Here is an 18,302-nt window from a genome sequence, read left to right as displayed (position 1 = left end):
ATAGCAGTTACTTGTACCTGAAAGTCAAAATTCTAGATAAGACTGGAGGTGCTATAGACGATGAAGCAGTAGCTCCCGTCAACAATTTCATGCATTCCTTGTTCAGTGGAGTGGACTTGTACTTGAATAACAAACTGGTCAGTAGCAGCATGGATACTTACCCTTATCGTGCCTACCTGGAAAATCTCTTGACGTACGGAATAGATGCCAAGAACACTCATCTCAATGCCTGTGTGGTATGGGAAGCTGACGAACCTACCAAGTTTGAAATATTGGAAACTGATGAAAAGAAAGACAACAATAATGGATTTCTAGAACGAAGAAAGAGAATCACGGGAGCCGACACAAGTTTAGAACTGATGGATCGTTTGCATTTGGACATGTGGTTGCAAGAAAAGTATTTGCTGAACGGGGTGGATGTCCGCCTGAGACTGAATCGTAGCAGTGTCGCTTTCCATTTGATGGCTGATAGTGACGGTTACAAAACCAAAATCCTAGAAGCCAGACTCTACGTACGCCGTGTGGAAGTGTTACCTAAAGTGGGAAACGACATCAGTCAGACGTTGAGTAGAACGACCGCCAAGTATCCCATACGACGCGTGGAAGTGAAAACCTTCACCATTCCCAAGGGACAGCGATCCATGATCGAAGATCATCTGTTCCAAGGACAGTTACCCAAACGTTTGATTGTTGGTATCGTCGAGAATACAGCCTTCAACGGAGCTGCCGAAAAAAATCCTTTCTACTTTCAACACTTTGGCGTGTCCAAAATCGAAGTCAGTCGCGATGGCAAGACCTTGTGTACCCGACCTTTCGAACCTGACTTTACCAAGAAGAATTACTTGAGATCGTACTTGTCCCTGTACGAAGCCACCGGACAGTTAGGAACCAATACCAGTCACGGTATTACGTACGAGGATTATGCAGGAGGCTACGCTTTGTGGGCTTTCGATTTCACTCCAGACCAAGGCAGCGACGAGGGACATTTCCACCCTATAAAATCCGGCCAGATTCGTGTGGAAATTCAGTTTAAAGACCGAGACCCTGATGAAACGGTGAACGTCATCCTGTATGCAGAATTCGATAATACCATAGAAATCAACAGTTTGAGAGAAGTCATCCTAGATTACTAGAAACCATGGAAGACTGTTGTCCCTCTTTACCTAGTGGAGAAACTTTTAGTGTTGGATTATTGTTAAAAAATGTTAGAGTTCTTGTTGTTTAGTGTTAAGTGATTTTTGAATTAAAAATGTTGTGTTTTGAAAAAAATGCCTTTGTCTTTTGTTTAGCTATAAGAATGTTGGATTGATGCTCTTTCATTTCTTACTATCCCTCTCATGACACTCACTAAACGTTGCGACTCAAAAACCGTGTGGGGGATGTTTTCCTTCACGTCCGCGCTTTAACTTTAAGAACCGGGTTGTTTCCAGTCTAACCATCCATTGTCGACTCATCCTCCTAAAAAGATGTGCTCCAAACTAGCTAAACTCAACGAAGCCTACGTGAATTTGCATAGGGTCAGACACAGTCTGATACCGAAGCCAGAAGAAATAGAGAATGTGAGAATGTTAAAAATCACTGAAGACCTGATAGAAGAGCTCTTCAGAGAAGAAATGAACAGGGAAAAAGAAGAATGGACAGAGAAGTACAGACTTCAGAGACAGCAGCAACAACAACAACAAGAGCAGCAGCAGCAGCAACCTGAACCTGACAGAGGCTTTGTCGATTGCCGTATCGACACCAAAGAGTTCTTCTTTTCTTTCCGAAGAAGCAGACCTATCGCCAGAAAGTCTATCCTCAGAGGACATCGCATTCTTAGAAACTAAAAAAAGAATGCCATAGCAAACAAAGAAACAGCCCTTGTCAGGGCTACCCCAATACTCTAGAAAAGAAATAACGATCGATTTGCCAATGTGTGTAGGTAGAGTAGTGTGAAAATAAACACTAACTCTTTTTTAAAAAATGTGAGGGTATGTGTTTGTGTGTTAGTAAGTGCTTAAGTAAGTTGGTATGAATAGTAGATTAAAATCATGTTTTTTTGGTGTTTGAGGTGTATATTTGGAGTTAGATTGGATTGCTTTGCGTATGTGGATAGTCTAATGAAGTGATTTATAAAAAATTTTAAAATAGTGATGGGTAGCATAAAAAAGTGAGTGAGTGTTTCTTTTATGTCCGCGCGTTGTTGTTTTTGGTCATGATGTAGGTAACATCAATTTTATGTTTTTTTAGGGGGATGTTTTCCTTCACGTCCGCGCTTTCACTATAAATTGAAACTCGCTGGGCAGTCTAGCTACCCTTGTTGATTGATCAACACCAAAAATGAACACAAGACTGTCTGAACTGTTGGAACTTCATGTGCATCTGGAATATGCCAGGCGCCTGTTGAATGAACTGGCCGCGGAAGCCATTGTGGAGGAGGGAAGGATAAGAGAGGAGGAGGAAAGAAGAATAAAAGAAGAGGAGGAGAGAAGATATAAAGAAGAAGAGGAAAGAAGATACAAAGAGGAGGAGAGAAGAAACAAAGAAGAGGAGGAGGAGAAGGAAAAGAAGAGAAGAAGAATAAATTTCAGAATCCCAGAGAGCGAAAATTGGGATTCTGAAGCGACATATCCTGCCTCTGCTCTCTCCCCCAAAAAAGTAAAAAGTAACTGGGGGATAAGATGTGTATGTGGCGCCAGGCCTGGAAGGTGCCACCATTAACCAGGTGTCCATGAAGTTAAAAAAAAACAGCCCTTTTCAGGGCTACCCAATACTCTAGAAAAGAAATAACCATCAATTTGCCAATGTGTAGGTAGAGTAGTGTGAATATAAACACTAACTCTTTTTTAAGATAGTGTGAGGGTATGTGTTTGTGTGTTTGTGTTTGTGTGTTTGTGTTTGTACCCGCTCACGTACGATTGTGTGGATAGTAGATTATGGATTTGTTTATTGTTTCTTAGCGTATGTGTTTGTGTTTGTGTGTTTGTGTTTGTGTGTTTGTGTTTGTGTGTTTGTGTTTGTGTGTTTGTGTTTGTACCCGCCCACGTACGATTGTGTGAATAGTAGATTATGGATTTGTTTATTGTTTCTTAGCGTATGTGTTTGTGTTTGTGTGTTTGTGTTTGTACCCGCTCACGTACGATTGTGTGGATAGTAGATTATGGATTTGTTTATTGTTCTTAGCGTATGTGTTTGTGTGTTTGTGTGTTTGTGTTTGTACCCGCTCACGTACGATTGTGTGAATAGTAGATTATGGATTTGTTTATTGTTCTTAGCGTATGTGAAGAGTATAGTTTGGGTTTTGTAAGCGCTCACGTAAGATTGTGTGGATAGTAGATTATGGATTTTGTTTATTGTTTCTTAGCGTATGTGGAGAGTATAGTTTGGGTTTTTATTATATGAAATGAGAAAGTATAGTTTGGGTTTTATTATATGAAATGAAAAAGTAGGGGGATGTTTTCCTTCACGTTCGCGCGTTGTTTGGTCATGATCTAGGTAAGATCAATTTTACGTTTTAGGGGGATGTTTTCCTTCACGTACGCGCTTTAAGTATAAGAACCCACAGTATTCGTCGTTCAAACCATTCTGCAAAGAATAAAAAAAGAAGATGGCTTCTAACCAAATGGACAAAATACAAACATTACAAGACGTTTTAGACAACTTAGGAATGATGGAGCAGATGTTAATAAGACTGGTTGAAGACCATTATTCCTATAGTCCCCATCGTGTAAAGATGGAAATTAATAACTTAAAAAAGGTAAAGGACAAGATTAGTGGTGTCATGAAAGAGATAAAGGAGGAGAAGGAGGATGAAGAGGAAAGAATAAGAATAAGCAAATGGAACGAAAAGATTGAAAAAGAAGAAGAAAATGAGAAGAGGAAGAAAGAAGAGGAGGAAGAGAAGAAGAAGAAAGAAGAGCAGGAGAAAAAGAAAGAGAAGAAGAGAAAGAGTGTTGGAGATAAAATAAGAACTTGGTGGAGAAAAAGAAGAAATTAGAAGCAGAAGAAGAAGAAAACCCAAAGGCCCTTTTCAGGGCCAGCCATATTTCTAAAAAAGAACTAGACTTTCCATTGCCTACCCTTTTTTAAAATTTAAATTTAAATTTAAATTTAAAAAAATTTTTAAAAAATCCCAAAAGCCCAAACTCTATTCCCCATGTTAATTTCCCCTTGTCGCTAGACAGACCCACACTATAGTTCCATGTTAAATTCCCTTTGTCGCTAGAGTGACCCACGATTTTTCTCCATGTTAATTTCCCTTGTCGCTAATCTGACCCACGATTTTTCACCATGTTAAATTTCCCTTGTCGCTAATCTGACCCAGGGGTCTCTGTAATGCTAATTCCCATTGTCGCTAATGTACCCCACTTAACTACTCCTGACATTTAAAAATAATAATGAAAGTCGTACGTGGACGTTTGAAACCCTTGCGCTGTAGAAGCACGAAAACCAGTTTCCATGAAATAATATGGAACTGACCTCAGTGGCGTTGTTCATGGATTGTTCACGGGCGATCTAAAGGTGTGTTCGCAGCTTTATCTTCACGCGCTGCACCGATAAACAAGTTGAGATGCAGTTCGTTTATAGTATCATAAACGTTGCTGTGGATCGGATGGAAAACTAGGATTACAAACGGCTCAATCGCTTAGAGATCAACTAAAGCTATTAGTGATCCGGGCATCACCATCATCAAAAACTATGCCGACTTCGGTTGGTAAAATTATTAATAAAACGCCTCAACAACGACTGTCAGATACAGTGATTATAGATCTAGCAATGGGAAGTGGAATACGTTTGAGTATGTCAGTGACAATAACGGTTTTTCCGGTTACTGCCCTACGTGACTCTTGCTGCTTGCTTAGGCTACTGCATTTAGTTAATTAATAATGCTAATTGTCCATGGGTTGCATAACGTGTGTGGCTTGTTGAAAAAAGTCATGGAGGACAGAACTTACACTGCTCTTGTACTAGACCATCACAACAAGAAGATTATATTCTCAAACATGATTTTCATGTATTGAGAAGATATAAATATGTGTGTTGCTGAAGATTTATATTCTACATGACCAAAACTAGTCTCACGTTAAACCAGTATCTTATATGGAAGAGTATATACATATGAATTTAAAACAAACAGCTCTTATATATAGTTTCCAACAAATGACAGAGAAAGGGACTTTATAAGCATGGCAACCAACCACAACAATTCTGGTGGTTAAATAAATCATGAGGTATCGTTCTGTAAACTCAAGTACTAAAATTTTAAAATTCTAGTCCCAAGATAAACTGCAATACTTTTTTCCACATTAAATGCTGCAGATAAATATTTATGGATATTAACACTTCCAGCAAAACCACTCTCCCTTATCTAATGTAATTCGGTTTAGTCAGATAGTCTACGTTTAAGTTACCATTTCATTTATCCTCTGTAAATAAATATAAGAAAGAAAAATATTTCAAGGAAATTCTCATTTTCAAAAAACCTCGCCAATGAATGGCAGAGAAAATTAGATTATGCACATTATACAGTCTGACTCGACCTTGACACTAGAATGACATTCATGAATGTTTGATTCAGCTGATTCCCGATACCATTATTCAACAATGAGTGAACAGGTTTGATTATCTACCTTTCTCCATCACCAAGTTAAATCGTTGCTGGAACACTCGCTGAAGAACTCGAATCCTGAAGCGAAATACATACCTCTAAAAAAACAAAAAAACAAAACATGTATGCGTCAGTGTCACTTGTGACAAATCCACAGATATAAAGCATGCTTCATGTTAAGGACAAACTGAATAAAAGACACGAGTTGGGGAGTAGCCGAAAAACAACACTTTGACCAGAGTCTGTCCTCTACAAGACGGAGCGCATAATTGTCCTCGAATCTCCGGGTCATGCCCTACACGCTAGTTAAGCATTACGGATGATAAATCCATTGTAAACAACAAAGTCAAATCTTTATAGATTTGTATGAACCGTAGAAAAAAATAAAAACATACTTCGCAAATCAGTCACGCACATTTGCCAAACGAAAATCGTTAAAAAAAAGTTAACGGCTCTAGCGTATATATGTACAAGAACAAACAACCAGTATGTTTTGCTTTTGCTTGTGAACGTGCTCTTCAGTAGACTACACAAAGCCTACTAAGTGTATTGAACTGTGTTCGCGATGGAGAAAAAAAATTGATATATCTGAACCACTTATTCAGTTATGCGTCTACTGAATTGGGGTCGCCAGTTAGATACGAATTATTTTCCATAGCCGATCCAGCTATGTTCTCAAATTTAGACGAAGTTCATTGACCACAAAACAACGAATCTGAAAAAGCAACAGTACGATGACACAGCTTATCTCGATCTATTGATGACCATTTTGACCGAAGGTGTAACATTAGTCCCATCAGCTCCACAAAATCATTGTTTATAATAACCTATTGCAAGTCCCCGACACTAATTTCTACTTTGGCGAGTTATTTTACCCTCAGCTTCGAAATCAGTTATAGGGATGTATGACGGGCTGCCATTGGCTTTTTATGCAACAAGGATTGACCAAGAAAATGCAGATGCACATAACTCTGTCAATAGCTGAGATGGTCTGAATAGGTTGCGGTTTCTTTTTCTGTGAAGAAATTTCCGCCAAACAAACTCTGTGATTTTTCTGGAAATTAGAGGGCCAACAGACATCCAAGGCATACCGCTAAAGTGTTCCGAGTGCAATTTCTTTGTTCTAGTGAAACGTTTTCTTCGTATACATGTTGGGAGGAGGTAGTACCTGCGCCAACTTTTATTAAGGTGAAGCCTTTAAACACATATATTTGTAAACTGTGTCTTAAGATGTGTAATGATAGCAAATATTATATTTCCAGGGATGAAAGATTAAAAATTAAGTTGAAAAAGAAACCTCTTTATTTGGTCTTCAATGGTATTCCACACCTTCCCAACATGAAAATAATATTCCTGCTTCCTTTTGTTTAACTAACCAATTACTATTGGCCCTTGAAACAAATATATATATATATATAGAGAGAGAGAGAGAGAGAGAGAGAGAGAGAGAGAGAGAGTTAACTTTTATAATAAAGTTGATGTCATTCCAATCCCAACAATGAACTGAATATAACGGAGTCATGTAGACTTTACGAAAGCATATACTCGTATTCATTGAATGCAGACTTTATTGCTTGAATCTGGGTCACCAATTCTTTGCAGAAGCTAAGTCACTTTGCTTAAAATTTGAAAGTCTTTTTTTATTTACTATTCAAACATGGAAAGGTACAAACGTTAAAACTCGAAGACATAAGCAAACTTAATTACGCATTGACCTAACGCTTATACCAATGTATTCACTACAACTCAAATAAACTCCAAAATTTGTGTACGGAAGTATCGCTGTATATCACCTACTTCATGTGTTCAAATTTTCCAGTTAAGTATAAAAAGAGTATCATAAAAAGCGCTTGTTCGACCCATATTTATCCCAATGTGGGTATGTGAGAAAGCTTGCCGGTAGCTTCTCGTGGGTCGGTGGTTCTTCCCAGGGTTTTCCCGGGTTCTTTCTCCAACATTAATACTGGCCGCCATGCATAGCCTATCGTGTGCTGAAAAGTGGCGTTAAACCCCACAACAACAAAAACAACCCATATTTATCTTTTGACGGGAGTTTTAACTTTAAATTAGTCTGAAGTTGTCATAAGTGACATTCAATCCGCCACGAGTGAAAACGGGTATGAACACCGAATGACACTGTCGGTCAAAATCGTGCTTACCTCTCAAATTATATAAATTACGTATTTCAGTTATGAACTGACTATTTGTAGGCTTTTGAACTGTCGCATAACTAGTATGTAAACCTGGGCTTGAGAAAACTATGCTGGAACTCAAAACAGTAGCATGCTGACTTGTAAGTTAAATTTTTCATCATATATTACTAGAGTTAGTTTCAGGTCATTTTTCAAGCAGTTAAAACCATGTTTTTACAACTATATACCAGATAAAAATAATTATAATAAATAATGTCATTTTAAATAGAGTGAATAGTGGACGGAATGACAGTATCAATGAGAAATACGCGCATAAGATGAAAAATGTGTACATCTTTTTTGATATTTCTGAACACGCGATTTCCATGGCAACCAGCAAGTGAAATTGCAACTTATATTAAAAATTAAATCATACAACCTCACCCTTATAATATTCACCTATGTAGAAATTTTGGAGACAGGGCAGAGAATAGCGATTATTCAATATAGTCCTATGAGCTATGGTCAGATTCACGTATATGGGAGAAAAAACTATCTCCATGTCAATCTGCTCCGAAAATTTGGCTATTTCGTTAATTCAGCATGTGTATAGACAAGCAATGAACATGCAGCATCTACATATGTTGACAAGCAGAGAAAGAAGCACCTCTATCCGCTAGTTAACATGCATGAAATCATTTCCTATTGTTGTCGTGATGAGTCAGAAAATTTCATGCCAACCTGACTTTCCGTGCATGAGAGGTACCAATAACAAGATTTTCAAAATCGACGTTGTGGCAACCATTTTGGATACTAAATAACCAAACATATAATCTTGAAGATGTGTTCATGTTACCCAATACACACACACTTTTACTTGTATCAAACCTATGGCTAAGGGATAAGTATATACTAGTCAGCTAGAGAGCAGGCATGCATATACGTAAGCATGTGTGTGATTGGTATATATAAACCAATCGCCATGGGAGTCGCGTTGGCTCAGTGGTTAGCGTGGCGGACTCGAGACCCAAAGCGTTCGAATCCTATTATCGGGCCAGCCTGGGTCAGCTGCCCTGCTGTGTCCTCGGGCAGGGCACTTTACTCCAATTGCCTCGGAACTAAATAATCTATATTCGTGTTATTGTGCAGTAAGCACCAAACCAAACACAAACAAAAAAAAAAAACAACAAAAAAAAAAAAAACCAGTCAACTTCATTGCACGCAGCTGCCTCCACGTCCTCTCGAAAAGAAAAAAAAAAAGAATGGGACACAGCCGTGTGTACAGGCATGTGTGCGTAACAAATAAACTCGCATGGAGACCCAATAATTAACTTTAGTCTTATACGCAGTCACTCCAGTAGAGGTGTATACACCCGACAGAACAAGAAGCGCTAACCGTGGATCTTACAGTAGGCTAAGTTCAAATGAGATTATGTATGGAAAATAAGGATTACAATACGGTAATAATATATAATTTGCAGCAGGAACACTCTCACGACAACTCATATATTAACTGTCATTTAATACACTGTTTCTGACAGAAATCGAGGTATATAGAAATTATTACAAATAGTTACAAATTTACAGAGAGAGAGGAGAGCACTATCTCTGGATTCTTCAGGAGGATGTCTAATAATATGAAGTGTATTATCTATGGAGAAAGATACAGGTTAGATAATCTTTTAGTCGTTAAAGTTGTTAATTAAAATTCTCTAACACACACACATATACACACATACATGTATATATCAAGGCATTTCGATGATTGCTGTAAAAATTAAAAAAGAAAAAAAGAAAGCAATGCTGCTCAAATGATATTACAAATCACTGAAACGTTCATAACATTAAAATTCAGTATATTTTGCATCAAAGTGCGCATGTGATTAAAGTTGTAATCATTTAAACAAGTTTTGAAAAAGAGAATATTTTATGCAATAATTTTTGCAGAAATTGTTGGGATCATTGGTGGTTGGGTGCATGCACTAAACTAGTGTTTCTTTTGATTTATTTTTCTGTTCTTTAAAGGAAGTTATATGAAAGGTCTGAAAACAATGCTAGCAATATATACATTGAATAGGTTAATAGACAGAAACATTTCTCTACTTTAAAGGGACGGCCAAGTAACTTCATTAATATCATAGATAGTTAATATTGAATTAGTTTCTATTAGTATTGAGAAGGCGTGTGATCATAATTAACCAGCGAATACATGGTGATTACAAGCCTTACTCATTGTGTGTACGCACTAACTGTATTTTCTGCGTCGATTTGGCATATAAACTTCTCTTTTTTGAACTCAACTTGTGCTTTTCGTATCAAGACTTCAATTTTCTGAGTTGTTTCATATGGTGGATAATTTTATGTGATTGCTGTGCGTATGTTTATTATTCTGATTAGGTCCTCAGAGTATCATTGTTATATATATCGTATACATTAGATATATATAATCTACTAGGACATGATTTAGATACATTTTACTTCATCTAAATACAAATTTCTTCGAATCACGCCATGAAGGTTCATATGTTTTTATTATTAATTTGCATCTGAACAAAAACAAAGTGCTTGATGACCTGATCATTAATGATTTAATTACTCACATATGTTACGATTATATGGTCATAAACAAAGTAATAGAAAGAAGCAATGCAAAAGAACAGTTTTTTAAAACTTAAAACTATAAGTTATTTATCCAAGTTATAATTTAAAACGTAAGAGAAACTTACAGTATTATTAAGTAAATCCAAAATAATCCTGATAAAGTTCTATGAAAGTCCAAAAGAATGAAAAGCTCCGTATAAATTTCAAGACCGGAAATGTACTGGTCCACCAAGAATAATGACGTGGTCAAGATGACGTCGTCCAGAACGCCTTTGAATATTTCATAATAGCTTCAGAATAATATTATAGTCAAAATAATGAGCACTTTTTATTTCCACTGAACAGTCCAAAACCAATGGTTTTCCTTTCAAATAATATCTAAGTATGACATAAAACACGTATGCAGACTTATAACAGGAATACATAAAAATGTATGACTCCAAAATAGGAATTAAAATGATTACTCAGTTCAGTCCTTATATACATCTTTTATTACGACTATATTTCACAGCATACCCTAGGTGACATATCTTACTATTCAATTTGTCTCGAAATTGCCTATTCATGTGACCTAGTCCACCCATTGGGAAGTTACTGAATGCTTCTAGAACTGTCAAAACACCATCGGCCAATTAGAAATTAACCCAAAGTCGCCATTAAGTGTTATTATTAAGATTATTAGTAGTAATTGTCAATATATAAGTAAGCATCTATTTATAAATCCTATGTAATTTTACGCTCTTAATAGACCCTAGTCATCAAAGCATAATCTAACTAAAATGATCTGTACAATGTACAACCATGAAAGAAAGTTACAAAATTTAAGAAAATCATGTTACAATATATATATATATATATATATATATATATATATATATATATATATATATATATATATATTTGATTTAATTTAATTGTTTGTAAGTTTTAAATCTTTTTATTTTTAATTTCATTATATGTCAAAGTAATGTAATTTTGTTTACTAGTAATTTGATATTTTCAGAAATTAGTTTGACCTGACTGTTAGTTGTATGCTGACCTAGTTCCTGGCCTTGATTGAGAATCAAGTAAACAACTTTTTAATTCATTTTTAATGTGTGAATGATATGGTGAGATCGAGGCTGTACTGGTATGTGTCATTAGACTTGTAGATACCTTCTAAATCATTCTAGAACGTGATCACATGACCCTCATCCGGGAATCTGTTTTGCGTCTCAAGTTACCTTATTACCTTTGTTTATAGAGAAACTAGGCAGTCGGGCTTCTAAACCCTGGAAGATAAGGTGTTCGTTTTGTTGTGACAGTTTGGAGTTATATTTCAATTTTTATTCAATTTTTATTCAAATTATTTGGATTCTAAAAGATTAATTCTTTTTCCTGGAAATATTTGAGTGCTCATACAGAATTCTTGGACAAAGACATTTATTTAAAATGTACTGGATGGTTTTATGATGAATTATTTCTGAATACACATTTAATCGAAATACATGCTATCAGGTAACAACATGCATGATCGACACAAGCTTATTTTATTTCCCTTATTTTGCTGTGTTTTAGCACGTGTATTATTGCATTTTGTCTCGCTTAAGCGCTCGCAGCATAAAGATCCTAAATTTTATATACATGCAAACAGAGAAAGTCTACAAAATACATACTAAGATTCATTAAACCATTTTGGCATAGTGATAGATCTAGTCAAAGTTATGCAATCTTCTCTCCCGTACCCACCCCCAAAAGGAAAGTTTCATAATTTTTGTTTCATATATTTGCAAAGCGTTTGACTTAGATTTTAAGGAGGATGTAGTTTATAAAGTGATTCCTTGCATAGTTGCTTTGGATATAATTGTATCACGAGATTGCAGATCTTTTGAAATTGATTTGAATAAGCAACTTTAAATACTCTATAAAGGCAAAGTATGTTCATTCATCTTTGATGAAAGCAGGTAGAATAATACGGTAGATCTTGATAAACTAGATTAAGGATAAATAATATCTTAGCAAGGTGCCAACGTTATTGTAATGAAAATCTGATACCCATGTATGTGGTGCAAAATCGTTGATGTCTAGTATGCAGAGACACAATACATATTTACCAAATGATATAAATTTTAATTCAATATATGTCATCCCATAAATATAGTATGATAAATGTTAGAGTCAAGTTTCACTGGTGATCATTTTTCTTTTTAGTTTAAAATAAACATAAATCACATTACGTTTAAATATTGAATGCAAAACTTGATAAAAGCGTCTGGGTTACAAACTTCATCCGTGAAAAAAAAGTCGAATGTCTCTTATAAATCAAACTCTGCCCACCTGACTGGCATTTCTTGATAGACAACCTGATACCAGACTTTTTGTAAAATGCTAAATCACTTTTATATAATTAGTGCGTACCATAGATATATATTTTCATTTGATTGTACAAGTCCTTATAATTATATATTTTGATAAACATTAGCGTCAAGTTCTATCAGTAAATGTACGACTATGTAAAGACACTTGGTCCCCTGATAAACCAAAACTAAAACACATTAATCCTTGACATTTTCCTGATTTCAGTACAAGTTATCGATTCACTTGTTTTGCTATATAGAATGTGAAATTTTAGCTATGAGACATATAATAGTGACAGGCCTTTCTAACAAGATTCATATAAATAATGAAGATTTTGTAAGTAGCTTCACTTCATATTAACACGTTTTCTCTTACTGGATTCAGGGATACGTCCACTATGTTTGATATAAAATTTGTAACTTACGGCAATTATTCATGTGTAACTAAACCTTTTCCCAAAGTAAACATGTACAAATCTGGATTGACATTCACTCGTCAAAATTTCTAATGTAACTTTGCTGTCAAGTTGGCACGAATGATGGATGAAATGGAGAGGATAAAATATGGTATGGGAGGAGAGAATATTTGAAAAGGTTTTAAAATATTTGGCTTATGCATGATCCCTGTATTATATCAGAACGTGGAAAAACATATTATCACGTGTTTTGGAATTCTGCGTGATAGTATTGGAGAGAAATGCATGAAGGATGGACGCAATGGCAACATAATGTGCAGATGGTTGGAAAAATGGAGGGTTTCAAAATGTCCTTGCAACCTCCTCACGAAATAATCAATGACCGTGATAAACTAATAAGTATTCCTTACTTACAGACAATAATTTGATTGACAGAAAACATCTGATTCTAAGAAATATTGCTTATTTTCTCAAAATCTTAGCATGACCATTGTGCGACTGAGCAAGTGTGTTTTATATTCTGTATAAGGGTCCTAGTTAATGCATAAATCCTAATGCCTACAGTATAAATCTTTCAAGTTACGATCAATGTGTTATGTTTCCTTGAATCAAAATTTTATACTTCTTTCGGACTTAGAATTGTCGAAACCTTATTATTTTGGTTCATAGATTAATTGTTGCTAGCCCATCCAAGTCTTAAATGGTCTGGAAGTTAAACCGACTAAGTCAACATGAAAAAAAATCCGTGCTTTTCGCACTAACATGACGGACAGATTTTTGCTAACCAAGCGTCATCTATACACTTCGCTCTACATCGACCCTTTGCACATACATCTAGCCAATATAAGAACAGCCTTGTTGTGAATGAAACGTTACTGTATATAGCATGTGAAATTATTTAGCAGACAGTTTCATACTTGACTTGTTAGAATTTTAATATGGTGACTTTCATGTTGTCCACGTACCTTGACTGGAAATACAAATGTGAGGTTTAAATTGGTGAAGTCTACACGCGACTTGTGTCTTAGTCTACCCAGACTGTTATGGTTATTCCAAACTACCTTACCATGGTGACGGTAATATCTGAAACTTAAAAAACCCACACAAATAAAAAATTATTTATTCATATTTTGTGGGGATGCGCATTGGAGCGCTAAGGGAGGTAATTTTAGGCGCGACGATCAGTAACTCCGTTGCAACCGTGAAACCCCCTATAACTTCCCTAATGCCAGCTATGATGAGACGGAGCAGTATAATAGCATCTTTCAGTTTACATGAATTTAGAACTAGGATCAAGAGTGTTTGCTTCTTTCTGAGATACTCAGATGGCTTCTGACACCGTGAATCATGACTATTCTTAAAACTAAAAAAAACCTTAGGCATTCAAAGAAAGATTTTACGTATCATAAGGGTCTCATAGTCCTACACGTAAGACATGGCACATTTTGATTTTGTTAAGGTGCTATACAACATAAATATCAGTGTCGGGTCTTACAGGTAGGACTAAAGGGTCTCATATTCAAATATTCAATGAATAAATCAAAATACATATCTTTTCCAACAGAACATGCGATTGAGCAGGGAGGTGTTTTACATCATTTGAATATTTTGTCTATATCAATGACATTTTACAGGAATTAGATATGTCAAAATTTAGGCTAATTGTTGGGTCCACTACATCTGGAATTCAGCGATAGCTGAAGATATCACTGCATGCGAACACACCACACATTTGCTTGATATATTTGACAGGTTCTCAATAAAATGGAACTTCAGTCTAATTAGTTTACTCTTTTTTAATATAATACATCATTGTTAATGTACGTTTTGCAGAGAACATCATACATGATGATGTGAAAAACCGAGTAAATAATTGATGCATTTTCTTTTATTTCTTTTAACGGTGCATTCTAAAGTTTCGTATTTTCTATAGGGTTGGATTTTTTGAAGAAAATGAATTTCCCAGGTTTTCCTATTGGTTAGCCTAGCTTTTTATAAAAGAACTTTTCTATCTTAGGTATTGCTTTTTTCATTATAAAAAACAAACCAAAAAACTTCCTTGAAATTCCCTTTATGGGTGTAACCACAGGGGCTGGTTACAAAGAAAATTTGGAGTATCCGTCCTTGAATCAAGGGATGGGGATTCTAACCTGTAACAATATAAACCCCATCCCTTGATTCAAGGACGGATACTCCAGATTTTCTTTGTAACCAGTCCCTGTGGGTATAACATGGTTTATAGAGAATACAACTTTGCCACATGTCAGATGTGCATCAATAAAAAAAATTAATAAAAAAAAAATGCTAGCTCCGTTTGGTCAAATTGATCTCATGGACTTCGAACAAACCCTGTTTTCTCACCTTTGTCATTTTCACATCCTGGATTTCAAAGGTAAAGTGCAAAAAAAGAGCCAAGAACTTTTTTTTTTTTACTTTTTATTTAATTTGTAATTCATCCATTACACTTTCAGAAGACGGCAAAATTTGTTACTTCTATTTTAATAACAGATAGTGTACGTCAGACAAGGCCTAATTCAGGCCGGTTTTTCGATTACCCGGGAGCAGCCATTTTGATTTTGGTTATATGTTTAGATGATGTACAATTTACACACACAAATGTCAGCCGCAGTACATAAAAGTAACATAGAAGTATGCCAGCATTCCCTCCATTGTGCATGTTGGCACATGTGCTCGACGCGAGCTTGATGTTGAGAAGAAAAAAAAAATTACGATATAGAGGGTCATATGTCAGAACGGGTCATGGGGGTCATTAGTAGCTAGGGGGTCATCTAAGGTAGTTTTGTCACTCAGTATGATTTTTTTCCCATCAGATTATTATTTATTTTTTCTCATCATCAAGCTCGCGTCGAGCACCTGTGTATGTTGGCTGTTGCAAATGCAAACAATTTCACCTTACACCTTTTTCACAGAAGTACATTTTGGACTTTGCACCAGAGAAAGAATGAACGACTGAAAGTACAGCGTTCCTTTTCGTGTGCTTTTTCCGTTTTCATTTTAAATTCTAGTTTGACTTGCTTTTGCTTAATCTTAAAAAACCTAATAATTTAGGTAGTTATGTAATCTTACCTAAAAGAATTTGAAAAATGTAGTTATCTGACATTCCTACGTTTCCTTACACATAATTTTCTCATAAATATTATTTCAAAATGAGAAACTGTTCTCTATCTTCCACACTTTCAGCATTCACACTTTTTCTCATCATGGTTTTAACAGTTTTGTAATAGATCTCAAAAGCATGAGTTCTGAAACTGATTAGAATTACATTGCTAGGTATAATTATTTCTGCTTTCAGAATCTTGTTTTGGCCTAGTGATAACAATTTTTTTGGGTAGAAAATCAAGCTAGTTTATAGATCTAGTACCAAGCCTCCAGTCACCTTGTAGAAGACTACATTTAGTCTCAGTAAGTCTAGCATATATACTTTGCTAGGACGTAACTTGTAGCCTTTTGAATATCCCTGTTAGAAACCATATTACAGTACTGTGATACTACTCCTGATATTGTTACTGTGTTTGTATTGGGTTACATCTCTATATGCAAGGCATCCATTCATTTATTTAGATAGCGAAATGATATCTGTTGTTAGCAGAAACATAATCAGCTCAAAAATTTTAATGTTTACTCTAAATTGCCTTAATGAACAGGACACATTCAGAGTTCTGCACTGTTGGTACACTGTCAGGGGGACATTTTATTTACATACCCCCCATAATGATTAGGATATGATGGTCTATTATATGTGTGAAGACAGTTTGGGATGAGTGTACCATAGGCTCACTCAAAATGCAATATGGCATTCATACACATAGGTTCTAGAAAGCATTGCCTTGCATGCATAAAACATCCCAACTTTGATTATTTACTTGGATCAAATATCAGAACAGCTTTAACTTTGGAAGATACATGTACCATAGATCAGTTGACATTAAACTGAATTTGAAAGCAGGGCAGACATAACACGAAACAAAATAACCTTTTTAAATGCCTGCCATAAGACAGAACATGTTATGTTGTGATGGCATCCTTCTGCTAGCAATTTCATTTTCTTATATCAGCGTGAGTTGTCGGCCATCTGCTGTTAGAAAACTTCGTGGATGGCTTGTAGTTAGAATCAGGAAGAGCCCTGACAATTTTGGGGTCAAAAGCTCAAAGGTCACAATCTGTGACTGAAGGAAGAAAATGGTTTGTGCACAATAATTCAAATTTTCTGCAGTCTATAATTATGAAATTTGGTAGATGGCTTGCACTTATGGTAAGGAAGAACCCTATGAATTTTAGGATTCAATAGCCAAGTCAAGATCACTGATAAAAGATGGCAGATGCATTCCACACAACCACTTTAGTTCCCCACAGTCGATAGTTACCAAACTTTCTGGATGGTTTGCACTGTGGGTGAGTCAGAATCAAATCAGTTTTGGGGTTGAATGGTTAGAGGTGAAGGGCAGTTTGACTGAAGAAGAAAAATGGGTTTTGCACAATTCAAGTGTCCTACCAGCTACATTTATATGGTTGGCTTGCATTTGGGATAACAGAAAAAAGTTCTGGAGTTAAGCAGCAAAAGACAGGTCGCTGTCAATGTTATGGAATGAAGCAAAATGGTTTCCACACAATAACAATAGTTCTACATTACTGACATTGACTAAACTTTGTGAATGACTTAGATCTCTGGTAAGGAAGAAGTCTATTGATTTTGGGGTCAAAAGTCACGGTCAATAACTGAAAATAAGTAAAGTGTTGTCTTTTGCCCACAGAAATTTCAGCTATATACATAGAGGACTGTTGAATACTTAGGGTGCATATAATGTGCCATTAATGTACTCTTGTTACTGTTTAGATAATTTTGTGAAGTGATACAGTTTTCAGTTTGAGTATGTACTATAATCCTAACTTTAGTCCATTTGTCTTTTGCCAAAATATATCACACCCTTAATATCTACTTGAAAAACTACATGTATTATTGATCTAATATACGGTTGAATTGATTTTAATAACACATTTATATTTAGGTGTAATTCTTTTTTTGGCCCTGTGCACATGAAGTCAATGACAATGAATAAATATATATCAGTTTACCACAACAAGGTATGAGATAATATTTTACATTGGACCCCTTCAGTAATTAATGATGGCCTTTTAAGTGGATTAGCCTTTGATGGTAGAAATACAGAAGTATAAAATGCATGACCTTGGTACAGGATAGAGTGGTTTA

At 35.6% G+C, this 18,302-nt stretch overlaps 1 protein-coding gene across 7 annotated transcripts in view; it reads left to right on the top strand.

Annotated features, from left to right (window-relative positions):
* Nucleotides 1–7,809: 7,809 nt before the first annotated feature.
* Nucleotides 7,810–18,302, top strand: part of LOC149797143 (uncharacterized) — a 34,817-nt gene continuing 24,324 nt past the window's right edge. For 2 of the 7 annotated variants that reach the window (XM_089961819.1, XM_089961818.1), the window contains exons 1-2: nucleotides 7,934–9,388; nucleotides 11,324–11,387. Coding sequence is in view for 2 of the 7 variants with exons in the window: in XM_089961815.1 (XP_089817941.1) it covers nucleotides 15,374–15,464 (91 nt within the window). In the remaining 5 variants the exon portion in view is untranslated. Of the gene's footprint in view, nucleotides 7,881–7,933; nucleotides 9,389–11,323; nucleotides 11,388–15,226; nucleotides 15,465–18,302 lie in introns of those variants that run through there. The other 5 variants (XR_016421776.1, XM_089961814.1, XM_089961816.1 and 2 more) reach the window with 4 other exon arrangements.

The sequence above is a fragment of the Sinohyriopsis cumingii genome, chromosome 6, assembly GCF_028554795.1.
Source record: "Sinohyriopsis cumingii isolate HCF-2022 chromosome 6, ASM2855479v2, whole genome shotgun sequence".
In the NCBI taxonomy this organism is placed as follows: Eukaryota; Metazoa; Mollusca; class Bivalvia; order Unionida; family Unionidae; genus Sinohyriopsis; species Sinohyriopsis cumingii.
Note: the sequence above shows the minus strand (reverse complement) of the source record. Positions and strands in the feature narration are given on the sequence as shown.